This window comes from Nelusetta ayraudi, unplaced genomic scaffold (genome assembly GCF_046127955.1).
Source record: "Nelusetta ayraudi isolate G7.1 ecotype Tasmania unplaced genomic scaffold, CSIRO-AGI_Nayr_v1 ptg000033l, whole genome shotgun sequence".
NCBI classification, from domain to species: Eukaryota; Metazoa; Chordata; class Actinopteri; order Tetraodontiformes; family Monacanthidae; genus Nelusetta; species Nelusetta ayraudi.
The window spans coordinates 7442752-7466896 of NW_027466083.1; the positions used below are offsets into that span (position 1 = coordinate 7442752).

At 43.3% G+C, this 24145-nt stretch overlaps 5 protein-coding genes and 4 non-coding genes across 10 annotated transcripts; 7 read left to right on the forward strand and 2 right to left on the reverse strand.

The window, feature by feature from the left end:
- Nucleotides 1-242: 242 nt before the first annotated feature.
- LOC142892115 (odorant receptor 131-2-like) lies at nt 243-5721 on the forward strand. The gene is made up of 2 exons (XM_076032169.1): nt 243-1393; nt 5603-5721. The coding sequence occupies exons 1-2, from the start codon at nt 472-474 to the stop codon at nt 5719-5721; spliced, it is 1041 nt and encodes a 346-aa protein (XP_075888284.1). The 5' UTR covers nt 243-471.
- A 514-nt stretch (nt 5722-6235) lies between these two features.
- Nucleotides 6236-7189, forward strand: LOC142892116 (odorant receptor 131-2-like). The gene has a single exon (XM_076032170.1). The coding sequence runs from the start codon at nt 6236-6238 to the stop codon at nt 7187-7189; it is 954 nt and encodes a 317-aa protein (XP_075888285.1).
- A 549-nt stretch (nt 7190-7738) lies between these two features.
- On the forward strand, nt 7739-9041 carry LOC142891618 (odorant receptor 131-2-like). Its single transcript, XM_076031275.1, has one exon. The coding sequence runs from the start codon at nt 7883-7885 to the stop codon at nt 8891-8893; it is 1011 nt and encodes a 336-aa protein (XP_075887390.1). The 5' UTR covers nt 7739-7882; the 3' UTR covers nt 8894-9041.
- A 445-nt stretch (nt 9042-9486) lies between these two features.
- LOC142892024 (trafficking protein particle complex subunit 14-like) lies at nt 9487-14859 on the forward strand. The gene is made up of 13 exons (XM_076032038.1): nt 9487-10409; nt 11159-11493; nt 11632-11727; nt 11825-11954; nt 12172-12258; nt 12364-12484; nt 12809-12956; nt 13096-13178; nt 13260-13411; nt 13495-13631; nt 13719-13797; nt 13914-14028; nt 14124-14859. The coding sequence occupies exons 1-13, from the start codon at nt 10217-10219 to the stop codon at nt 14278-14280; spliced, it is 1833 nt and encodes a 610-aa protein (XP_075888153.1). The 5' UTR covers nt 9487-10216; the 3' UTR covers nt 14281-14859.
- A 13-nt stretch (nt 14860-14872) lies between these two features.
- On the reverse strand, nt 14873-20398 carry LOC142892021 (polyunsaturated fatty acid lipoxygenase ALOX15B). 2 transcript variants are annotated; one of them, XM_076032033.1, is made up of 15 exons: nt 19992-20398; nt 18814-18988; nt 17910-18141; nt 17731-17812; nt 17450-17536; nt 17256-17371; nt 16978-17150; nt 16750-16893; nt 16437-16640; nt 16241-16327; nt 15999-16168; nt 15800-15915; nt 15613-15713; nt 15359-15529; nt 14873-15258 (listed from the first exon to the last, which is right to left on the reverse strand). In XM_076032033.1, exons 2-15 carry the CDS (start codon nt 18979-18981, stop codon nt 15079-15081), a joined length of 2031 nt encoding a protein of 676 aa, XP_075888148.1. In that variant the 5' UTR covers nt 18982-18988; nt 19992-20398; the 3' UTR covers nt 14873-15078. The 2 variants fall into 2 exon arrangements, with proteins under 2 accessions (XP_075888148.1, XP_075888149.1); XM_076032034.1 differs by lacking the exon at nt 14873-15258 and having other exon boundaries at nt 15392-15529; nt 16003-16168.
- On the forward strand, nt 20127-20199 carry trnav-uac (transfer RNA valine (anticodon UAC)). Its single transcript has one exon. It is a non-coding gene; the product is annotated as a tRNA-Val (tRNA).
- A 101-nt stretch (nt 20399-20499) lies between the features above and the next one.
- Nucleotides 20500-20572, forward strand: trnav-uac (transfer RNA valine (anticodon UAC)). Its single transcript has one exon. It is a non-coding gene; the product is annotated as a tRNA-Val (tRNA).
- A 344-nt stretch (nt 20573-20916) lies between these two features.
- Nucleotides 20917-20988, reverse strand: trnaa-cgc (transfer RNA alanine (anticodon CGC)). Its single transcript has one exon. It is a non-coding gene; the product is annotated as a tRNA-Ala (tRNA).
- Nucleotides 20989-21235: 247 nt separating this feature from the next.
- trnas-uga (transfer RNA serine (anticodon UGA)) lies at nt 21236-21317 on the forward strand. The gene has a single exon. It is a non-coding gene; the product is annotated as a tRNA-Ser (tRNA).
- Nucleotides 21318-24145: the final 2828 nt, after the last annotated feature.

Below are 24145 nucleotides of genomic sequence, written 5' to 3' on the forward strand. Positions count from 1 at the left end.
TTTTGTGAATGCTGAGTGGTGAGTTGTTTAGTTGACGTTTGGACTTTTGTTTGTTATTAGTAGCCGTCCTTTGTGAGTAAAGGATTGTTTTGCTTTCATTAACTTATTTAAATTGTTCTTGGTTTTTGCTAGAATTGCCTTAAGTCTTAAGTTGTTGGGTTTTTTTTGTTGTTTTTTTAAACTTGACCAAATTTTTGTTAGTTTTGAGTTCCATCTCTCCTTGGTTCTGGAGAGTCATGACATCATAGGCAACACGTGGATATAAAAGCACACGCAACATGTTTGTCTGTGGACTTGCCCACATTCAAATAAGTGGGTGTTGAATCTTTTTGTTCAGAAAGAGTAAGCTGTTATCACACATTTGATCTGATGTGTGCTTGTATTTATTTTTTGTGTAAAAATGTGTTTTGCTGTTGTGCTCCACTTCTCATGCTGAGAATGCAATTCATCTTGTAGCCACGTTTTCCTAGAATGTCTAATCTAAACCAGTCTTCAACCAACTCTACTGTTGGAGTAAACTTTGTAGGGATATTGGAAGTAGCAGTGTTCACCACTATCACTTCATTGCCCTGCTGTGTGTTCATTTTTATCAACTGCACCATGTTGTTCACTCTGAGGAGTAAAACTGTTTTCTATGAGACTCCTCGTTTTGTGCTTGTCTTTAACCTCCTTCTTGCTGATACTGTATTATTGTTTCAGACTCAGTCAATGTACTTAATGTCTGCTGGTAGAGTAAGACTTTCATATCATGTCTGTTTTTTATTTTCAATGATTGCTGAAGTCAGCCTACTGATCTCTCCTCTCACACTGCTGGCAATGTCTCTGGAGAGGTATGTAGCTGTGTGCTACCCACTGAGGCACACCAGCATCATCACCATCAGAAACACAGGAGCAGCTATTGTCATGATTTGGGCCTTTGGTTTCCTGAATGCTTTTGTTCAAGTTGTGCTGCTGTTAAAAGCGTCTTTATCAAAAGGAATTACACTCAAGACATCAGATTATTGTGGCAAGGAAAGGATTTTCCCAGACCCAAATTTGAATCTTTTTAAAACGATGTATATTTATTTCTGGTATATTTTGGCAGCAGTGATAATCAGCTCCACCTACGTCGGTGTGATGGTAGCAGCTTGGTCGACCTCCACAGACAAGATTTCAGCCCAGAAGGCTGGTAAAACGCTGATGTTGCACATGGTGCAGCTCAGTATCAGTCTCTGCGTACCAATACACTACCCAATTGTGTTTCTCCTGTCAAAACACCTTAACAGGACTATAGTTGTTCGCATTCAGGGTGCTCTTTATGTCTTTGTTGTTATGTTTCCCAGATGTCTGAGTTCTCTTATCTATGGACTAAGAGACCAGACCATCAGACCTGTCCTCATACGCAATCTACTCTGTGGGTGGAAGGGCTCTCTCTCTGTGTCAGTTCACCCAAGAAAGGCTGAAGTTAGAAATAAAATTCCAAAAATGATTTCTTAACAGGCCCCCATCGATTGAAACGTGTAGAATGATGAGGATGACATCCCTTGTGTCTTTTACATGATTTAAAAAAATTATCATTTTTTAAACACCTTGCATTTGTAAACAGACTGATAGTATAACTTGGAAAACCTCACATTACATTAAGCTATAAAATTATATCATAACAAAGGTCAATGCATTTCTTGGATTGAATCTAAACTGGTATCTTCAATTTCTATAGTCTGAATCGTAAACTGATTTCTTGGTGTTCCATTTTCTTTTCTTTTTCAGGCTCTATGAAACACGTTCTCTCTCGCTTGCCATGTATGAAATTCACTCTATGAACAAAGTTTGGTTGGTTAGAATGGCTCTTCAAGTTAATGTGATTTACTGGCTCAGGACTTGTAATGCAAAGCACTGAACACGTTAACCTCATGATGAGGTGATTGTCTATATGGAGAAAAACATTTGCAAGGTTTATGTTTGTGACTGATTCAAGCTTTCAGTCATCCACTGGATTGATGGTGTTTTAATACAGCTTTGACAACACGGTGTCTGAGGCCTGATGCTCTCACTTCATGTTTAAAAGTTTATGGGAAAAGTCATCCATATCCACTGCTGCTCCACGGTTTGTGGCCTCTCAGGGGCTGCCCTCACCCATTATGTGTTGAGATTTCTGCAGTGATATATAACAAACAAGAACTTAATAAACATCTGACCCAGCATTGTGTGCAAAATAATTTATAATGCTGTAAAAAAAAAATCTAATATAAAGATAACACTTTTGTGGTATCTCAAAAGAAAAGCCAACAGTCTGACAATCATCCCAATGTGATAGTTCATCCTGATTTAATTCACTACATTTGAAAATAAGACTTGGTTTTGCAACAATTTTGCCTGTCACACAGTTCAGTCAAGGCTTTTGTTCATTCACACATTTCTTGTTTCTGTACATAAACTACCCATTTATCAATTCTCCACAAGTGCTTCTCCTGCAGTCAAGGTTGCACAGGGTACTAGAGCTGATCACAGCTACCTTTGGGCAAAGGCAGGTTTACACCCTGGACAAGTCACCATTTTAACGCAAGGCTTCATAGAAACAACTTTTCACACTCGCTTTCATAGCCATGGTCAATTTAGAGTTGCACCAATTCACCTCATGCGCATGTTTTTAAATTAGCCAAAGCTGGCGTGCCTGAAGAGTAATTACACACAGCAGGGCCTCAGGCCTGGGGATAAAACCCGTGACCTTTTTGCTATGAGGCAGTAGTGCTGACCGCTGTACCATTGAGTCACCTGCAAGATAAACTATTAAAGCTAAATCACATGATTGACACAGGCCTTTTCAGCAATGCAGTGGGATCTTTTTCTTTGAGATTTTCCTCTGAGGTGCAGTGCAGAGACCCGCTCACTAAGTCACGTGTGTGGCAGCCTCCCATCAGAGCATTCATGGATGATCTGACAGTTACGACGACGTCAGTACCAGCCTGTAGATATATTGTCCAGCAGCGAATCAAATGGGTTAGGATGGACTTCAAGCCTACCAAGTCCCGTTCCCTGGTGAGAAAGAAGTGGAAAGTGACAGGCAAGTTTCGTTTCTCTCTGGGAGGTGTCCTGATTCTATCGGTCTCCGAGAAGCCAGTGAAGAGCCTGGGGAAGTTTTATGATGCCAATCTGAGGGACAAGGCAGCAATCCAGGTACCCATCAGAGAGTTGGGAACCTGGACCAAAGTTCAAGGCTTTTGTAACACTATCTAATACTGGTAGGTTGGAATAGATGTGTGAGTTCCACCCCCAAAAAACACACAGCATTCATAAATCAAAATCCACAGTCATAAACATTAGCTAGCCACATTAAATCACATAATTTGTCCCTCGAACCTGACAGCCGCGACACCCGGAACATCTTGGTCATCACTGACCATTTCACTAAGTTCGCCGTAGCAGTGCCAACAAAGGAGCAAAAGGCCAAAACAGTCACCAAAGCACTCTGGGAGAACTTTCTTGTCCACTGTGGGTTTCCCAGTTGCCTTCATAGTGATCAGTGAAGGGACTTTGAATCCCACACTATTAAGGAGCTTTGTGCCCTGATTGGAGCAGAGAAGGTGCGTACTACGCCCTACCATCCCCAAGGCAACCCCGTTGAGCACTTTAATAGGACACTCTTGAGCATGCTCGGAACCTTGGAGGAAAAGGACAAGTATCATTGGAGAGATTTTGTGAAACCCCTTGTACATGCGCACAACTGTACCAGGAATGATACCACAGGGTATTCTCCATATGAGTTGATGTTCGGCAGGCAGCCAACCCTCCCAGTTGATCTCATCTTAGGTACCAATCCCTCCTCCACTGAGATCTGCAAAACACATTCAGAGTACGTGCAGAACTTACGCCAGCGTCTTCATGAAAGCTATGCTCTGACCGCTGAAAATGCTAAAAAGTCAGCAGAGAGAAACAAACTACGGTTTGATGCAAAAGTCAGAGCTGCTGAGTTAATTGAAGGTGATCGAGTTCTGGTAAAGAATGTCAACATACGTGGTAAACATAAATTGGCAGACAAGTGGGAGCAATCGGTTCACATTGTCGTGAAGCAAATTGATGGTAGTCCTGTGTATGTTGTCAGACCAGAAAGAGGTAATGGGCCACGCCGAACCTTTCACAGAGTCTTGCTTTTGCCTTGCGGGTTTCTGCCTGTCGGAGATAATCCAGAACAGGAGCCGAAACCGAGTCGAGCAGAGAAAATGAATTTGAGAAGTCGGAGTGGTCAGCAGCCCATATTTGATGATTCAGACAGAGATGAGGAGATGAGGAGGAGGAAGGTTATTTCCTCGAGGGACCACCACAGCTCACCACGTGGGGCCCTTATGTGCAGGAAATAGAGAGTACGTCACTGAGGCTACAGCAAACCTCTTTGAACCCCCATGCACCTGTCTTTACTTCACAGAACTCACCCACTTCTAAAGAGATAAGTTCTGACCAGCCAGACGAACCTCCTGTTAAGGCAACCAGTGGTGTGGATCAGCCTTTGGTTCAAACAGGGGATCATGTCATTATAGACGTTCCAGACTGTGACACTCATGATGAGGACAGACCATCAGACCACTGCGAAAATGACACATCTCTGCCAGACCAGCGACTCAGCCTTCGGTTTGTCAAGATGGTCCAAACGACATTCCTTTGCACCAATTGGCTGAGCCCAGACGTTCTAAAAGAGAGCGACGTGCTCCGCATAAGTTCACTTATGACGAGCTAGGAACACCTCTGATCCTTGCCCTAAGCTCCTTTTTTGAAAGCCTACAGAATGCCATTGCTTCTGTGTCTAGTAGCCCCTATCAAGCCTCTTGTAGGGTTTAGTTGGCATGCAGGGGCTTGTGCGTTCCAAGTTCCTGTGTGGCTGTGGTTCCGTTTGCGGCCGACGTCCAAAAGACGTCAAAAAGTTGTTCCTGGCTGTTTTTTTTCTTGGGTTGGAGCCCTGCTGGATCCCGTAGCTGCCGTCCACCGTCTCCTGCTGCAACTGAGCCATTTTCCCTCTTGGACACCACCTGCTCCTACCGTACTGACTGTGGACTTGCACTGAGAGAGGGTGGTAGGATTTCTTTTTTGAGTGCACTCATTTTTATTTTTCCCCCCCGTTATTTACAGAGAAGACATTTTGTTTCGTTTTGTTTTGTTTTTTCCCTGAGATCTCAGAGTTTATTTTGAATGTGAAATTGAGGTGTGAATATGTTTATGTGTTGGTTTATTACCAGATTTTGATAACTGTGTTTTTTGGTTATTGTCTCCAACTGGATTTCGATATTTCATTGTTTTTTCCAACATTGTGATGATAAAGTCCCTATCTTTGGTTTAATTGATTATATATTTTTTCCAAAACATCACTGCTCTTCATCGTGTGTTTTTTTGGGGTGGAACTCACACATTTATTCCAACCTACCGGTATTAGATAGTGTTACACTTGGATATACCAGTACGGCATTCATCGCAATTCCTCTGGCCACTCCTGGTATGCAGTGTTCCACTGACCACTATTGAGGGCTTTGAGAGCAAGGTTAGCAGCTGGTTGGGCCTCCCATAAAGCCTCAGCAGCACACCTTTGAATCTGAAATATGGCTGAGGTGAAGTGCATTGGATCTGTTGCATCAAGGTGAGCTGGGCTTGGCAGCAACCCATGCTGACACAAACCAGGGTCTGATCACCCCCAACCAACTGGGTCGCCTGGGTGAGAGGATGTCTGATGTTGAAAGATCCGAAACTCCCGACTAACCGACTGCACATTGCATATTGAATCCTGAAACAAACAAAAAATGCTGCATAGCTGCAAAAACAAGGGCTTGGATCTGCAATTTGGACATGAAGACCAAAAGTTACATTAACAATTTGATACTGGTAAAAGAATGCATACTGAACCAAAACTGATGTACACAGTAACTTAGAAGAATTGGTCAGGAAAATGTTTGACAATTTAAAGTGTTACAAAAAAAGAACTTGGCCAACTCTTTTCCAGAGAATTCTGTCTCTCCTTGATGCTGTTGAGACATGACATCATAGGCAACAGGTGCATATAAGAGCACACACAAGGTGTGTTTCTCCGTGGACTTGCCCACATTCAAACAGGTATGCAATGAACCTTTCCGTGCAGAAGCAGTAAGCTTTGATTTGATTTTGATTTGATCAGATGTGATGTTGTATTGGGTTCAAATAGGAAAATGTGTTTGTTTTTTTCTCTTGTGTTCATGCATCGAATGTAATTAATCTTTTTGTCAAATGTTTTCCTAGAATGTCTAATCCAAGCCAGTCTTCAACCAACTCTACTGTTGGAGTAAACTTTGTAGGGATATTGGAAGTAGCAGTGTTCACCACTATCACTTCATTGCCATGCTGTGTGTTCATTTTTATTAACTGCACCATGTTGTTCACTCTGAGGAGTAAAACTGTTTTCTATGAGACTCCTCGTTTTGTGCTTGTGTTCAACCTCCTTCTTGCTGATACTGTATTTTTGTTTCAGGCACAGTCAATGTACTTAATGGCTGTTTGCAGAGTAAGACTTTCATATCATGTCTGTTTTTTATTATCAATGATTGCTGAAGTCACCCTACAGATCTCTCCTCTCACACTGCTGGCAATGTCTCTGGAGAGGTATGTAGCCGTGTGCTACCCACTGAGGCACACCAGCATCATCACCATCAGAAACACAGGAGCAGCTATTGTCATGATTTGGGCCTTTGGTTTCCTGAATGCTTTTGTTCAAGTTGTCCTGATGTTGAAAGTGTCTTTATCAAAAGGAATTACACTCAAGACATCAGATTATTGTGGCAAGGAAATGATTTCCCAAGATGCTGTTTTTAATCTGTTCAGGAATTCTTATATTTATTTCTGGTATGTTTTGACAGCTGTGGTAATCAGCTCCACCTACATCGGTGTGATGGTAGCAGCCTGGTCGGCCTCCACAGACAAGGTTTCAGCCCAGAAGGCTGGTAAAACGCTAATGTTGCACATGGTGCAGCTCGGTATCAGTCTCTGCTCACCAATACACAACCCAATTCTCTATCTTCTGTCAAAACACCTTAACAGGATCATAGTTATTCGCATCCAGGCTGCAATTTATGTAATTATTTTTATGTTTCCCAGATGTCTAAATTCTCTTATCTATGGACTAAGAGACCAGATCATCAGACCTGTCCTCATGCAAAAACTATTTTGTGGATGGAAGGGCTCTCGCTCTCTCTGTTAGTTGCAACAAAAGGTTAGCTTTCAAAATTCAAATGTGTGTTTTTGTTGTTTTTAAACAGTACCCCAGGGGGCAATGTAGTGCAAAGTATTCAGTTAAACAAACTCACCAGCAACCTATTAAGAACGCCTTGAATGTACAGGGTCCTTAACAACAGGGGTATTGCGACTGTAATCAAAACAGTGGAAAAGAGTACAAATGCCCAAACGTCACTTGGAAGTTGTTCACACAACTGTAGCAGAGATGCAAATAAGCCTCTGTTGCCAGTTTCCACAAACAGAAAGTGCAAATGAACAATAGGTTAAGATAAGTTAAAAACACAACATTCTTATTCATCTTTAAAGGGGGGCGAAGTGCTTGGAGTTTTTATTCTTCAACATGTGATTTCACTGCAAACAGCTGAGCCTTTGCTTTATTTTGGAACAGAATGATTAAACATTTTGCCAATAGTTTTGAATTCTATGTCTCCATGGAGCTGCTGAGTAGTGACATAACAGGAAGTAGGTACAAATAAAGTCACGCACAATGTGTTTCTCTGTGGACTTGCCCACATTCAAACAAGTGAGTCAGGAACCTTTTCAAGCAGAAACAGTAAGCTGGTATCAGACATTCGATCTGATATGACCCTGTTTTGAATTCAAATGTGTTTTTCTGTTGTGCTCCATTTCTCATCTATATGATGTGATTTATCTTTTAATGCCACCTTTGTGTAGAATGTTTAATCTAAATGGCTCTCAAAACAACTTTAGTGTTGAAAATCAAAATGTGGGGATACTGGAAGTGACATTGCTTTCCATTGTCAATTCAGCTCCTTGCTGTCTGTTCATTTTTATCAACTGCACCATGTTGTTCACTCTGAGGAGTAAAACTGTTTTCTATGAGACTCCTCGTTTTGTGCTTGTCTTTAACCTCCTTCTTGCTGATACTGTATTATTGTTTCAGGCTCAGTCAATGTACTTAATGTCTGCTGGTAGAGTAAGACTTTCATATCATGTCTGTTTTTTATTATCAATGATTGCTGAAGTCACCCTACTGATCTCTCCTCTCACACTGCTGGCGATGTCTGTGGAGAGGTATGTAGCTGTGTGTTACCCACTGAGGCATACGAGCATCATCACCATCAGAAACACAGGAGCAGCTATTGTCATGATTTGGGCCTTTGGTTTCCTGAATGCTTTTGTTCAAGTTGTCCTGATGTTGAAAGTGTCTTTATCAAAAGGAATTACACTCAAGACATCAGATTATTGTGGCAAGGAAAGTATTTTACAAGATCCTGTTTTTAATCTTTTCAGGAAATGTTATACTTATTTCTGGAATGTTTTGACAGCTGTGGTAATCACCTCCACCTACATCGGTGTGATGGTAGCAGCCTGGTCGGCCTCCACAGACAAGGTTTCAGCCCAGAAGGCTCGTACAACGCTGATGTTGCACATGGTGCAGCTCAGTATCAGTCTCTGCTCACCTCTATATGACCCAGTTGTCTTTCGTCTTTCAAAACACCTTACCAGGACTATATTTATTCGGATTCATGTTGCTGTGTATGTTTGCATTGTTCTCTTGCCTAGATGTCTGAGTTCTCTTATCTATGGTTTAAGAGACCAGACCATCAGACCTGTTCTCTTGCAAAAACTACGTTGTGGCTGGAAGTGCCCTCGTCTTTCGTTGACAGGTCCAAGACAAATGTTAGCTGTCAAAAGTCAAACGTAGTTTCTTAACAAAACATACAAAAAGTTGAGGATGAGTAGTCTGTGTTTAACCTGAAAAATTATATTTCTATTGAATATCATTTCTTGTTTGTAAATACACTGCTGTTATATAATTTAAAAAAATCAAATTAAACAAAGCTGTCCCAGTCGTCCTAATGTCTTTACTCTAAACTGACAGATATCTTTTAATAAAACTATTATGTATATATTTTATGGATTTTTGCGCCCGTGTCATAATTTCAGACAAATGAATGTTTGTAGGGGCAACACGGTGGCGCAGTGGTTAGCGCTGCCGCCTCACAGCAAGAAGGTTGTGGGTTCCCTCCGGGTTCTCCGGCTTCCTCCCACAGTCCAAAAACATGCACGTGAGGTCAATTGGAAACTCTAAATTGTCCGTAGGTGTGCATGTGAGTGTGAATGGTTGCTTGTCTCTATGTGGCTCTGTGATGACCTGGCCACTTGTCCCGGGTGTCACCCTGCCTTCGCCCTATGACAGCTGGGATAGGCTCCAGCAGACCCCCGTGACCCTGATCTCGGGAAGAGGCGGGTATGGAAAACGAATGAATGAATGAATGTTTATAGTTGTTGTTGTTGTTGTTGTTGTTTTCTTTTGAACAAATAAACCAGCGCTCAAGCTCTCGCGTCAAGGCAAATGCCTTGACTGACATCTAGTGGTTGTCTGGTGTACAAATCACGAACCCCTTTCCTTCACTGTCTGCTAATGGCAAATTGGGGCTAAGTTGTTGCCAAGATTTTTCTTTTTTCCCAATCTTGACTCCCTAATATTTATTTAAGGGCTATTTTTTTTTTGATAATTTTATCAAATGAAAAAATGTTAATAAAATAAGATATTACTCTTTTTGACATTGTGTCAGACACCGCTCTTTCTTGGGCATAGTGTAACGAGACTGTGAAGTCATCGAATCATTCTGTCATGCAAGACTTTTTTCACGCAGTTGAAGCACCAGTCCCTCTCTGCTCAACACCTTTATGACAGTCAATTTGACATTTTACCATTTCTGTTGAACGATGTATCAGAATGAAAAAATAAATAAATGAGAAATTGGTTTTGTTTTTGAAAACGCGATAAAATGCACTGGGTTAAATATCCAATCAATTCGACATAATCCAATATCAAATCGAACGTCTTGCCATTGTATTTGCTTTCAGACCTCACCAGGCCAACATACATGACGCAGCCAATTTAAACCAATCACAATGCGGTTAGGAACTGACCAATCACAGCACGGCAGAGTGGAAACAGACGCTCGTCGTCGTCCTACCCCTCCTACCCCGGCCCTCTCTGCCTCCTCCGGCCGTCACCATGGTGCAAATGATGGAGTCGCAGTGCGAGTATTTCATGTATTTTCCGGCGGTGCCCATCACAGATCTGTCAGACCCGGCCCGCTATCGCACGCTGCCCCGCCGGAGTCACCTCTACCTGGGCGAGACGGTCCGCTTCCTGCTGGTGCTGCGGTGCAGGGACGGAGGAGGAACGCCGACCGAGCACGTCCCCGGTACGACAGGGGGGTCGTGGGCAACCGGGTGGAGGAGGGGTGGAGGCATGCCCACGGCCTTTATCATTTGACGCCTTTGTGACTTTTCTGCGTCCGAAATCCATGTGCGGCAATAAACTGGTTATTCACGTTGAAAGAGAGTGTTTGGGTGTAGCTTTGCTATTCTTTGTGCTAAATTTATACCATAACAGTACTACAATAAAGATGGATCGACAGGGAAGCATAACGTCACTGGTGACGCAATGAACATGATCAAAATACAAATTATATATAATAATGATATTTTATATTTTACTACTCACATTTGTAAGTAACCAGTACATGGGCCACATCAGGAATATCTGTAGGTGTGCAAAATATTCAAACCAGAAAACATGGAGATTTTTCATTCTCTCATGCGACTGTGGGAGTTTGAAATCATGTTTGTCACTCAAGGACTCAGGAAATCTTTGAGTTGATGTTGGATGTTTACAGATTGTTACAGTGTAACAAAATCACAGGTTGACACGGAGATTACACTTGTAGAAAACTATCCTATCCAGACTGATACATATTATTGAGCCAAACCAGAACAGAGCCAGACATTCAGATAGCACAGGCCCAGACTTGGGTAAGACCATTGTAATTCTGAACTTTTCCTGGGCTAAACCAACACATAATGCTAGATCAGACATGATTTGGGGCATTTCACCATATATGTTTGTTACAGCAAACAGCAATGTAGGTAATAATCTTTGGTCATGTTTCAGGTGACAGCACCACAGCAGCCTTTGGGACAGAGTCAGCCAGCCGCCGGGCGTGGAGGGAGCTGGCTGGCTCTCTATGTGCCGTGGCCAGCGTGAGTCCAGGAGAGAGCAGCCGCCATCGAGGTAACCACCACCTGCACCACCACGACTACCAGAGCAGCGGGGATGAGGCCAACGATGATGGCGAAGATGATTACATTGCAGCCGCAGAGGCGGCAATCGCAGCACTTGGCAGCAGGGTCGACTCGCGGTGTCGCAGCTTCAGGGACTGCAAGCCGCTGCTCATCCACAACTCGTCGGGGACGGCAACAAGAGAGTTCCGCAGGGCACCTGTCCAGGTACGCCTGATTACAGGCCCAATTCAGGCGAATAATGTTGCACTTTTTTGGAGCAAAAAACTGATAATATGACTTATTGAGAAAGAAAAACGTAAAATAGCAATTACTACATTAATATTTTCACACTATCCTCATCAGTCTCCTCTGGATGAGCCTGTGGTTCTAACCGATGAAGTGATTTTCCCCCTCACCGTCTCTCTCGACAAACTCCCAGTCAGCACTCTCAAAGTGAAGGTGAGTCTGTCTGTTTTGGGTGTTTTATCATTGTTGTTTGGCTCGTCTCTCAGCACTTTGAAGGAATTTGGAAAATGCTGGACTTGTTCTCTTTCAGGTCATGGTCACGGTGTGGAAGAGGGAGGCAGAGAAAGCAGAGGTGCAGGAACTGGGTTACCTCAGTGTCCTGCAGCAGCGAGAACCAACACACACTTTCAGGCATGACTTGAACACCTTCAAAGCTCAAGGTATGTTTATCATACTCACAGCAGGTACACAGGCGTGTGCACTTAAAGATGAGCTTTAGATGCAGTGTGAAGTTGAGATTAGGTTTGAAAAATAGTGAAATGAACACATATATATATACATATATATATGTATATATATATGTATATATATATATATGTATATATATATATATATATATATATATATATGAAAAACATTGAGTCTTTCCATCAACAGTGAGCACCACTTTGACTGTTCTGCCACCCCCAACTGTGCGCTGCAAGCAGATGACCGTCTCAGGAAGGCACCTAGCCGTCCTCAAAGGTAGCGCTTTGTTATCTCTCCCAGCCCTATTCAGTTTGCAGATCTCATGTCACACTGCTCAATCCAACCAACTGGCTCAACTGTCCTCCCCCTTTCTCGCCTCAGTGATGAACGACTCCTCTCAGGAGGAGGTGAGCATACGGGACATCCGAATTTTACCAAACCTCAATGCCTCCTACCTTCCCATGATGCCCGATGGCTCTGTGCTGCTGGTGGACAATGTGTGGTGTGTAAGCTCTAGCATAATGTTAATTTAGCCTTCTTTGTGCCTACATCGGCCCTGCAATGAACTGGCGACTTGTCCAGGGTGTCACCCTGCCTTCGCCCTAAGACAGCTGGGAGAGGCTCCAGCAGACCCCCGTGACCCTGAATAGGAATAAGCGGGTATAGAAGATGAATGAATGAATGAATGAATGAATGAATGAATGAATGTGCCTACATCATGTCACACTCTCGGTTGTCTGGCTGGTCCTGCACTCAACTCCTGCATTCTGTTCTGCTTCTGTGCACTCATGTGTGTCCATGTGGTGCTTCCTGTCTCTCTCCACAGCCATCAGTCTGGTGAGGTCGGCATGGGGTCTTTCTGCAGGGTGGACAGCCTGGCTGGACGCCTACCCGGCATGCTCAGTGCTTTGGAGGAGCATGACTTCTTGTTCCAGCTCCACCTCAATGACATCCCTCAAGATGACTCCAACGAGGTTTATGAGCTTTTCTCGAAGACTAATCTGTTGTTTTGTTTCTGACTCATGACTGAAACAAACAAAATGGCATGACTGCGTTGTTCATGTTGTGACCATGGTGTGTCACTGTGCTGCATGTGTACACTTTGACTCCCAGGGTCTGGAGGTTCCCCTGGTCGCCGTGCTCCAGTGGTCGACTCCCAAGATGCCTTTCACCAACTGTATCTACACGCATTACAGGTGAGGAAACATCAGAAGCCAGGAAGTTAGCGTGTGGCTTGGCAGTTAACGGGGGAACTCTGTGGTGAACTTCCTTAACAGGTTGCCAAGTATCCGTCTGGACCGACCGCGCTTCGTCATGACGGCCAGCTGTCCCAGTACCGTAGCTGTGAAGGAACACTTCAAAGTCAAATACGTTCTGCTCAACAACCTGCAGGACTTTCTGGCTGTACGTCTTGTCTGGACCCCTGACGGTCAGTTGTGTGTCTTCACATGCCTAATGCAAATCTTAAAGAATATCCTCAATCATAAAACTGATGGTTCTGTGTGTGTTCAGGTCGTGGTCAGCGTGAGGATTCGCCACTGTCAGCTGTGGTCTGTCACACCCCTCTCAGTAATCTCGGCCACTGCCGGAAGGGGAGCACGTTGTCGTTCAGCGTGGCCTTTCAGATCCTCAAACCGGGGCTGTACGAGGTCAGTGCAGGCTGAATCCCTGACCACATGTTCGCTGTTTCATCAACGAGACATTAACATGTCCGGTGCCATGTCTGCTCTCCGCAGCTGAGTCAGCACATGAAGCTGAAGCTACAGTTCACGGCGTCCGTGTCCAACCCCCCACCTGACGCTCGGCCGTTGTCACGTGAGCACACCGCAGTTGTCGACATGGCACAGTGGGATATTGTGACCTGTCCGTTGATTTTATGACAGACAGGAAATGATAGTTTTGTTTTTTGTTTGTTTCCCCTCACGCCTCAGGTAAGAACAGCCCATCCAGCCCGGCAGTTCGGGACCTGCTCGACCGGCACCAGGCAAGTCTGGGCCGATCTCAGTCCTTCTCCCACCAGCAGCCATCTCGATCCCACATCATGAGGTAACATGCACGCTTTTTTCCCTAATTTACACTTTTTTGTTATCTATGTCGTCTGTCTTGGAAGTATTTGTTTAATAACGCTGAGTGTATTTCAGGACGGGCAGCGCCATGGAGAGGCGGGCCATTACTCCTCCTGTTGGCTCCCCGGTGGGTCGGCCGCTTTACCTGCCACCACAAGACAAATCGCTGCTGTCGCTGGATAAGATCGCCAAGAGAGAGTGTAAAGTCCTGGTGGTTGATCCGGCCAGCTAGGAAGCCAGAAGACAAGGGCATAGCAAAAGAAAATAAAGACAAATGCAAAGTACATCTCAAAAAAGAAGAGACGAGAAGAAGGGAAATGGCAAACTTGTGGTAAACGACACAGCCAACAAACTCTTCTCTCCTTTTTACTTTTTTTTAAAAAAGAAGTTTGCAGAACCTTCTGCTTAATGACACCGGAGGAAAAACCAGGATGGCGCGGTGCACAGTCCACATTTAACCTGCTGTATTATCCTTTTCCTGTGTCATTTTATGAAGGAGACACCCAAGATGACACTTTGGTGCAGAATCAACCTTTTATTATAGTGTTCTTACCAAAGTGTTCACAGCAAGTATCATTATTAAAGTTCATTCAGATAAAAATGGCTGAAACATCTCTACCTTCCATTTAGCCAAAGTAATGTGATTCAAGCGCTGCCATCTCATTCTTATAATCTCATTTTAAGTTGCAGCGTGTACAGGAGTGACACTTGGCTTCACTTGTCTGCCCTCTGCGTGTTATATTTAAGACAGAGAAAGGAACATGCAACAAAACAGAATCCGTGCAGGAATTAAAGACACTTATGTAAACACTCTTCTTTGTCATTTTTATAATAACCTATCAACTAAAGCTCTACAGTTTTTTATAAAGTTTCTGTTGCAAAAAATGGTCAAAACAGTTCAATTGATTGAGTAGTCAAACAACAATATTAATGCTGATTCATTAGACTTACTAATATAATGAAGAATCACTCACTGGTGATGAATATCTTTCAATAAAAAATAAAAATAATATATTTTATTGTTGGAGATTCAGATGGAAACACTATTTTCAATGCGTCCCGGGCACAGGTAAGGATACGGCAGGTCAAGCTGGCTGTTTCGATCTGCGATGTCATCAGAGATAGCCTTGAGGTCAGCCTGCACCTCCTCCACCAGCCTGCGGTGGGCGCCCTGTCTGAATACCACCTCCCTGTAGTGGCACAGAGGAACCTGCAGGGGGAGAGGCGTACTTTAACTCGGGGGAGGATGATTAGGAGCTTCAAACTTCTTGTTTGTTCAGTTTCTTCGGCGTGGATGGATGAAGCCTCACAAAGTCGAGTGCAGGCTGTGACAGAAGAGTGAGCGACGCCAGAACACGGCAGGTCGAGTTCACGTCTGGCAGGAAGAACATGATGTCGTCCTCTGTCACCAAGCCTTTGACCTGCGGTGGCGGCCGCATCATGGCTGGGGGGCAATTTGGCATCCAGAGACTGAAGTCCAGCTGAGGAGTGTCAAGACATAGCGCTAGAATAAGACATCAGGGTTAGTCTGTGTGAAAGGTTCTGAGGGCTGCGCCGGGTCTACCTGGGAGAAGTTGACAGCAGCGTGTAGGGCTGAACAGGAAAATACCATCATGGTGACAAACTGCGCCACTTCTGCTCTGGTGTGGAAAGTCTGAGGGAAACCTGAACAGCAGGACACACACGGCTATCTGCAGTCTCTTGGTAAATAACATGAAGAAACAGACCAAACCAAACACACACATACAAACCTGAGCCCTGTGCGAGTCCATGAGTATTGATGTCGGTGATCCAGTTTTGGAGCTCACAGTCCTGCAGTATGTCATCATCTCCGCCATAGTACAGCTCGACCCAACCCACCACAAACCTGGAGTGAGGCAGGTTTGTGGTTTGTGAGAACCTCTCGAACATGATTTTAAATTTGCACCAAGGCAATTTTGTTTTGCCTACCTACGCAGTGCTTCCCAGACTCTCTGTGCATCCTGAGCGTAGTAGCTTTGTGGCAGTTTGTCCACGCCGCGGTCCTTCAGGTCATCAGGAACACACAGCGATCGATAGGACAGCCTCTCTGTCGCCCTGGACAGCAAAACAGGAAGTGTCTCCAGACCAGAGCCGATAGCCTGCAGGAACAAGGAATGACAAGGGACTGTGTGGCACCAAGTAGTATTAGTCGTTTAATACTGGCACTTCACCTTATCGAACACGCCACCAGCAGCCAGCATGGAGGCTCGAGCTTGAAGGTTGATCTGCAGTGAAGTCCTGACATGTGGCATCAACAACTGTCCGAAAATAAACACCCAAAACATACTCAAGAAAAAAAAAAAACACAATCATCTGTAAGGATAAAGGGTGAATGAAGTTAGGGGAGGGCAATCTGAAATTGTAAACCTGGTGCAGTGGATGCAGGTGTGGGAGGTGCCGAAGCGTGGCCCCGCAGAACAGCTCAGCCATCATGTGAGTCCTCAGGAAATGGGAGGCCAGCTGATGGCACTGGAAGTCGGCACTGCGAACCCAGATCTTGGCCAATAGCCAAACATAGTCACCGTCAGAAGGAAGGAAGACTGGGTTCTGAGGACCAGGTTTCTGCTGCAGCTAAATGGGAAGGAAATCAAAGATTCGCTGAAAGCGGGAATGAGTTGATTGTGCACTTTGTCTCATGTTAATGAATAAAAATAAATGATTTGCTGTTACTATTGCTTACCTGGATGGCAATTGGGAGCAGCTGTCCCTGCTGGTTTAAGTGGAGGAGACAAAGAGGGGCTGAGATGTACGTCTGCTTTCCGTTGACCACGTTGGTAGGGATGCCGTCTAAAATCTCGTAGTCCAGCAGGTAGACGGCTCCCTTCTGTCACAGAGACACAAAGGAAGTGTGACGACCTGCAGCCACTGGAACCAACCATGACTGTGGCTCAGAAGAGTTCCAACACACCAGTAGCTCCTGCTCAAGAGAAGAGCCTTCAGGCAGGAAGGGGTGGAGCATCTCAGAGGTAACAGACAGGTTTGGGGGGAGGAGTCGAGTCTGACGTAGCAGGAGAGGGTTGCTGCCGTTGAGACACTGGTAGCCGAAGTACCAGTCATCCTTCCAATGAGCTTGGACAAATTCTACGAGACAACAGACACTTCACAGAACCTGCGGCGAAATCGGTCTCAAACCACTACTTTTTATTTATTTATTTTTAACACATTTCTACTGTTTTCTTCCCTTACTGGCAACACTGTTTTTGTGTGCACTCTGGGCAAAAACCGCATCCAGGTCTGCAAAGCTCCTCCAGGGCTCCATTTGGCTCTCAAAGCCTTTGAAGTAGTGCAGGTTATTGGCTGAACTGAAGACAGGGAAGGATGAACTGGCTTAGATCAATCACACTGAACGGACCCTCATTGCAGGCTGCCTTGGCTGTTACCTGGTGTGTGTATAGGTGAGGTTTGGCCCAAGTTCTGGCAGACTCAAGGTGACACAATGTGGAGCACCATCAACAAACTTTTGCCACCTCCAACAACAAACATACATCAGGGTATAAATATTGATTTGTGAACAGTTGTGACAGAACTGAACATACACACTTGGAGAGAAAACTTGTGTTAATTGGGTCCAGGTAATGGAAAATCAATGAAATAAAGTGGAAAGATGAACGAATGATAGCCAGATTAGTGCGCAGCATCAGACACTTTTACATTGTTTCACCTGATGAGCTCCTGTTGGTTCTGCAGATACTTGAATCGTTCCTGCCTCAGCATTTCTTCCGTCTCGTCCATCAACAAACACACTGAGGATTAACAGTCAGCGACTCAGAGTCAATAACTCATATATCGACAGGCCCTCATAATAATTACTTTGAACAAGGGCTGAAAAGCGTGATTTACATTTGTCACTCCGCAGCTCGATAGTGCCATCTTCTGGTCTCAGCCACCTATCGCACAGAAACGTCTGTACCTCTGACGGTGCTTCTGTCTTTCCTTCACCTGTCAGTCTGCGGACCTCCACCCAAGCACAGTGCCAGGCCTGATTTGGGAAGCTGGGGCGGATCTCCAAACAAAGCCGAATGATAAGCAGTCGCCCAAGTGTAGAACTGGACCTGACCAGAACTTGGCATGTCTGTACAGACCAAGTAAATTGTTAGAACAACCGATATAGTGTGGTTGGAGCAGCTTTAGCTGTTGCTCAGTGAGCGGTGAGTTAAGTATAATTTTAACAGACAGCCTAGTCTGACTACATGATGCCTTATCAAAGGCTATGAGTCAAATTTGCAAATGTGCAAGCATAGACTTCTCAATGAGTCGTGGCTGGTTTAGCAACAAACAAAAAAAAAAAAGATCTCAAATGAAGATGTTGACAGTGGCTTTTGGGGTCCAGTGTGTAAAATTTAGCTTTATTAATGATTTTTGTTTGGGTAAAAGCTTAACATACTGCTGATGAATAGATTGACTGAAGTGTATGCTTGCAGTACAAAAAAAGTCATTAGGTTTTCATACCCTAGAAGGGTTACAATATATAAAAGAACATACATAGAGCAAGGGTCTTGCTCCTAGTTTGCTGCCATCTTTCCACCATTTTTTAAGGACGCCCAGTATTTAAGGAAGTCCGCCTGACAGTGCATTTTGTGTGTAGGGGACTCTCAAGAGGATTTCCTTAAATACTTGGCTTCCTTAAAAACTGTGCACACTGGACTTTGAAGGAAATTTAGTTCCATTTAACGTTAGATGAAAATTTTCAATCCAATTGGTCAAGGCAAAAGGCTTAAGTTTCATAGCCTAAAAGAATACATACTGATCCCGGAACAAGATGCTCATTCACGTAGACAGGCGGAGTCTCTCCGTCTGAGCCAATCAGTTTGAGCCAAAGGGAATTGAATGTTCCACACTTGGGCCCAGATGAGGTGTGAACCTTCACCTCAAACCCAAGAGCGGAATCCATCAAGCCAGACGGCTGGTCCATCAACAGTCTAGAGTGTATAAAGAAAAAAAAAAGAAATTACTTGAAGGCTGCAGTGGATAATTTGACAAAAAAAACAGTGCTTATGTTTTTTTTGTTTTTTTTTAAGTGGAATTGGACTGCCAGGTCCTCCAATGAAAGAGCAATACTGTGTGGAGAGTGTTTTTCATCCATTTCTCCTTTCGTGAGCATCGACTGGTGGGATTCTTTTGTCCGGGAAACTCCAAAACATTTACATAGATTAGATATGTCGGCAAAGCCGCTATAGACAATGTGGTGAGTGGTGAGTGGTCCTAGCATTCCCCACCGACAAAACTAACATTTACACTGTACATAATGACATATAATATGATTATATTTTTAGTTCTATTTTTGAGGGCTGCATGTATCAGTCTTTCATGTGTCCAAACCTCATTTGTTTATGTGCCTGATATTTGTTTTGGAAATGAGTTGCATGACCAATAGTGTGCATGCTGAGTCACGTCACACCCATTTGGAGGTGGTGTAAAAAAATAAAACATAAAAGCAAATACACACACAAAAAAATAAAAAAACATAAACAGGCAACATCAAAACACTTTCATACAGAAGATCACCTCTTTTTGGGTCATTTGTTGAAATGTATGTTTTATTATTCAGTCAAACCAGCTCTTCGTCCAAGAAAAAAGGCAAATATGATGTTTGAAGGCAACTTTTAAGAATGGTATTTACATGTCTGACGCGGAGTGGGCTAACTTAATAACAGTGCAGTTCATTAATTAGTCATAATTTATACAAGGCTGTACGTAGAAATAATTTTCTGAGACAGTCTTAGACTTATTCCTATTATATTATATAAATATGTGTGATTGTGTTTACAACATTATTTGTATTACAACAAGGTACTGATAAAAAGAAAATGGATTTTAAAATGTTTTGATTTTTTAAAATATCCTGCTATTGTTATGTGCTATATGTAAAAAGATACCCATAACTGTCTTTCCCACGGTACGTGTTTAGCTATTGTAGCCTACCTTGAGCGGTGCTCCTCTGTGGGCAGATGACAGTATGGTGAATGACATCTCTATGTCTCGGACATCAGCGTTTACTCCGAAGCCACGCCCACCCACAGAAGGCTGGAAAAGCTATCGTTTCAGGTCCAGCACACGGGTTCCATAGTGTAGCGGTTATCACGTCTGCTTTACACGCAGAAGGTCCTGGGTTCGAGCCCCAGTGGAACCACTGCTTTTGACAACATCTTCGAGCGTAAAGTGAAACTTATCTGCGATTTTGCCCTTTGCCCTCTGTCCCCACGAGATAGACGAGATATCGATATAGATAGAGAGACGTGAAATTTGACAATTCATGTTGCTGTCGACGTGGACGTTTTTGCCCAGGGAAAATGCGAAATCAGCTGTCGTAATAATCGGCTAATCAATGAATTAGTTGACAATTTCATGATCGTACACACCTTCATCGTTGTCCGGAATGACTGATCTAAGGGTTCAGTTATATTTCGGTTCCGTGCCATATATGTGCAGCGGTTCCATAGTGTAGCGGTTATCACGTCTGCTTTACACGCAGAAGGTCCTGGGTTCGAGCCCCAGTGGAACCACCTCTTTTGAAGGTCCAATTTGCCAAACATACCCTAACAACGCCCAAAATACAAAACACGATGTATAGCGTGCTTCCTTTAAGATAGAAGCAAAACCATTCTTATGTGTATATTTCTTCTACCTATGAGGACCGTTCACGGGTAGGGAAATGTTGTAACTATACATTTTGATCAATGCATTGATCAAAGCCAAGGACTTCAATAAGTATGCACTTCCTCTTGATATTGATGCGTCAAAAAGTTTTTCATAAAATAAAAACGTTATGGGCTACGTTATTGATTAATCAAGCAAATTGCAAAAAAGCAAAGCAAACACGCAAATTGTCGCTTATGTGAATCAAAAGTGGAGATGCCGGGGATTGAACCCGGGGCCTCATACATGCGAAGCATGCGCTCTACCACTGAGCTACATCCCCACGTGATGCAGTGACCCACCATTTATCTAAATTTCCCTGCACTACTTCCGAAATAATGCACATACGGTAATAAATCCATATCAGTGGGACAACCACTGAGTCGGAGCTACAATAACTAAAACGTGGTGGATCTCGCTTTTAGCGTGGTACAACAACTTTGATACGTTGACGCCCTACCAAAGTGCGAAGGGAATTCGCTCTTTGTCAAGCGGCATACAATAGCAATCTGGGGGACTGTGTGACGTAAGCTGCGATGGCCGAGTGGTTAAGGCGTTGGACTTGAAATCCAATGGGGTTTCCCCGCGCAGGTTCGAACCCTGCTCGCAGCGAAATCGGGTTTTCTTTCATTATCTGGTAAAACAAAAAAACATTTACATTTTGAAATCTTTGCATCAAAAATCAAACTCGTTTTTCGCTGCTTTCCGAACAGTTCCGAACAAGGCCTACCAATGCCACGTGATGCAGGGGGCGGGGTGATCTCTTTAGATTGTCGGCCATGTTTTTCACCGCGTAACAGCCGAACACCGCGAATAAAGGTTGGGAAAATTGATTAATGCTCATAAAAGCAACGTCTTGTATATGGCGAATGTTAAACCGTGTTACAAAACAGTTTACGATTAAATTTCCCGTCCCGTTAGCACAAAACTCAACTTGCATTTCAACTTTCTTGTTACGTAGCCGTTTTGCTAACGGAAGTTCTGCCTCTAATGGGATCGCTGTACATGTTTTAGCACTGTGTGGCGATGGTGGGGATATTGGTGATATGACAGAATCAGAAGAACAATAGTAACTTATTTATTTGTTTATTTCCCGTATAAACTCTGCCGATTTCTCGGGGAAAGCCTTCAGATGTGAAATAATCGTGGCAAGTTCCATTATCCGTCAGTGGAATAGTACTTTATTGGCCATCTGTGGCGTTTTATCCCCTCCGGTAATGGAGCCTGGTTATGTGTTTGAGTAGAGCAGTTTCATTTTTCGTCAGCGTATTATTATGCCTTCGCCCTGGGATAGGCTCCAGCAGACCCCCGTGACCCTAATCTCAGAAAGAAGCAGGTATAGTAAATGAATACATGAATGAATGATGATAATAATAATAATAATGATAACTTTATTTATATAGAACCTTTTAATACATACATTTACAGTGTGTCTTTTTTCTCTTACTGTGTGGTGAAATGTTACACTGTAACAATAAAGTTTAATAATTTTATTTAAGGTAAGAACAGCCTTTTTAATTTCCTCTTGAAAACCAGGACGACAGTGAGTGTAATCCATTGAATGAACTAAAGCCAGAATTACTTGTGGAATTATTTTACATTTACTCACAGCACCCAACACTCTATGTCTCAAACAAAGATTTTTCAACAGTACTTTGAAGTACTTTCTTTGCTCAATTTAGAATTTGTTTTTACAAATGTAGAATAGAATAGCTCATCTACCATTTGCAGAATAAGAGTCTGATGGCTGTGGGTATAAAATATCTTCTTTACCTTTCCGTCCACCACCACTCCTGCTTCGATCCATCAAGGTGTTATGAAGTGGATGTTCCGTGTTGTTCAGGATGGACTCCACCATCCTCATTGTGCATCTCTCCACCAAGCGAATTCGCTCTCTGTCAGGCTAAACGGTGATACAATAAGAATGTTGTGATGTTTCGCTGCTTGTTGACTTGTTTTGCTTTTTTGCTTATGCAATTGTTGGTGTTCGGACATGACGACAGAACCAAATTCTCAAACTAAAGCCACTTATTCACTAAAAATTAGGGTGTTGACACTGTGTTTTTTGAACGCCGGACGACGCGCAATCGAGCGACATGCTTGTAGCTCGTTGACTTTCTCACTTGGTCTTCCGCTGAAGCGTTTCTGATCTTCTCCGTAGGGTGGCAGCATGGCCCCAAACAGGGCACTTGGCTTTTCGCCGCTGTTTAACTTATCCAAGAAAGATTTACAGATAGAAGGCGCTGATAAAGTTGTTGACTAGGAATGTTATCTTTACATTTGGTATATAAAACAATCCAAAATGCTAGTAGAAGTGTATTGCGTTTCAAATAAAACCTATTGCATAAGTGTCTTAAAACATTTATTCCTTCTCATGGCCAGAGGGTGGCGAGCTCATTGTTTCTTAATGATATCTGACTGTGACCGGATGGAGAAACAGCTGACAACACTAGACTTTCGGTATCAGTGCCTGTAGACTTCTCCAAGGCTGCAATGGGTTCCCATCACAAATAAAATATTGTTGTTTTTGTGGCTCTTTAGACCCTACAGCCTCAAGACGGCGCTGCACCATATTCTCCCAAAGAACTTAATTACTAAAGTAGGCCTTGAGTCGAAATGTATGATGTGATCAGACTGTATCACATTGTAGATAGTAATTGGATGCAAATACATTCAACTGCCAAAGGATTAAAGTCAAGAAATTCCCAAATTAGAGGCAAACACACACACACACACGTTTGCACAGATACCTTTTAATTGTCATTCCTTGCTCAGTCTTAGAGGTTTCTGCTTCCATGTAAATCATTGCAAGAATTAATTAACACAATTTTCATTGTCGGGATAAAGGAACACTGCAATGTTTTTCTCCATTATTTTTTTGTTATTGTTGTTGCTTGCATGTTAAATCTAAAGGACATTACATGGTCAATAGAACCCTGGTGAACGTTATTCCTGAGTGATGCCACAGTGGAGTGGAGAAAGCAGCATTTGCACACCCAAAGACTTTCATCTTTGCCATTTAGTGTATATATATGTATATATATATATGTATATGTATATATATATGTATATGTATATATATATATATATATGTATATATATATATATATAGTATGAGCAGCTAGCGAGAAACTTCAAAGTCATTAGTCTTATTTTATTTCACATCATTCTGAAGGAAAGATCTTCCTTCACACACACAAAACGCTTGTACTTCTATCAGACAGCAGCTTCAAAAGGTGCCTGGCCCTCTTTACACAACAGGAAATAAAAGATACACTTAGGCCTACAGTCAGCCATTCAACTCCATTTATTATGTATTATAAGTTTGTCAGTCCGACGGCGTCTCGGCTAGCTGTTCTCCTTCATCAGGATTGGGGGGGAGGCACACACACACACACGCATGCATGCACGCACGCACGCACGCACACCATCTCTAGTCC

Coding starts and splice junctions, on each gene's coding strand:
- LOC142892115 (XM_076032169.1), top strand. CDS start 472: ATGTCTAATCTAAACCAGTCTTCAACCAACTCTACTGTTGGAGTAAAC. Junction 1,394..5,602: donor CCTCATACGCAATCTACTCT/GTGGGTGGAAGG, acceptor TGTTGCATCAAG/GTGAGCTGGGCTTGGCAGCA.
- LOC142892116 (XM_076032170.1), top strand. CDS start 6,236: ATGTCTAATCCAAGCCAGTCTTCAACCAACTCTACTGTTGGAGTAAAC.
- LOC142891618 (XM_076031275.1), top strand. CDS start 7,883: ATGCCACCTTTGTGTAGAATGTTTAATCTAAATGGCTCTCAAAACAAC.
- LOC142892024 (XM_076032038.1), top strand. CDS start 10,217: ATGGTGCAAATGATGGAGTCGCAGTGCGAGTATTTCATGTATTTTCCG. Junction 10,410..11,158: donor GCCGACCGAGCACGTCCCCG/GTACGACAGGGG, acceptor GTCATGTTTCAG/GTGACAGCACCACAGCAGCC. Junction 13,798..13,913: donor TGACGCTCGGCCGTTGTCAC/GTGAGCACACCG, acceptor CTCACGCCTCAG/GTAAGAACAGCCCATCCAGC.
- LOC142892021 (XM_076032033.1), bottom strand. CDS start 18,981: ATGGACCAGCCGTCTGGCTTGATGGATTCCGCTCTTGGGTTTGAGGTG. Junction 16,894..16,977: donor CTCTTGAGCAGGAGCTACTG/GTGTGTTGGAAC, acceptor TCTCTGTGACAG/AAGGGAGCCGTCTACCTGCT. Junction 16,641..16,749: donor TGCTCCCAATTGCCATCCAG/GTAAGCAATAGT, acceptor CTTCCCATTTAG/CTGCAGCAGAAACCTGGTCC.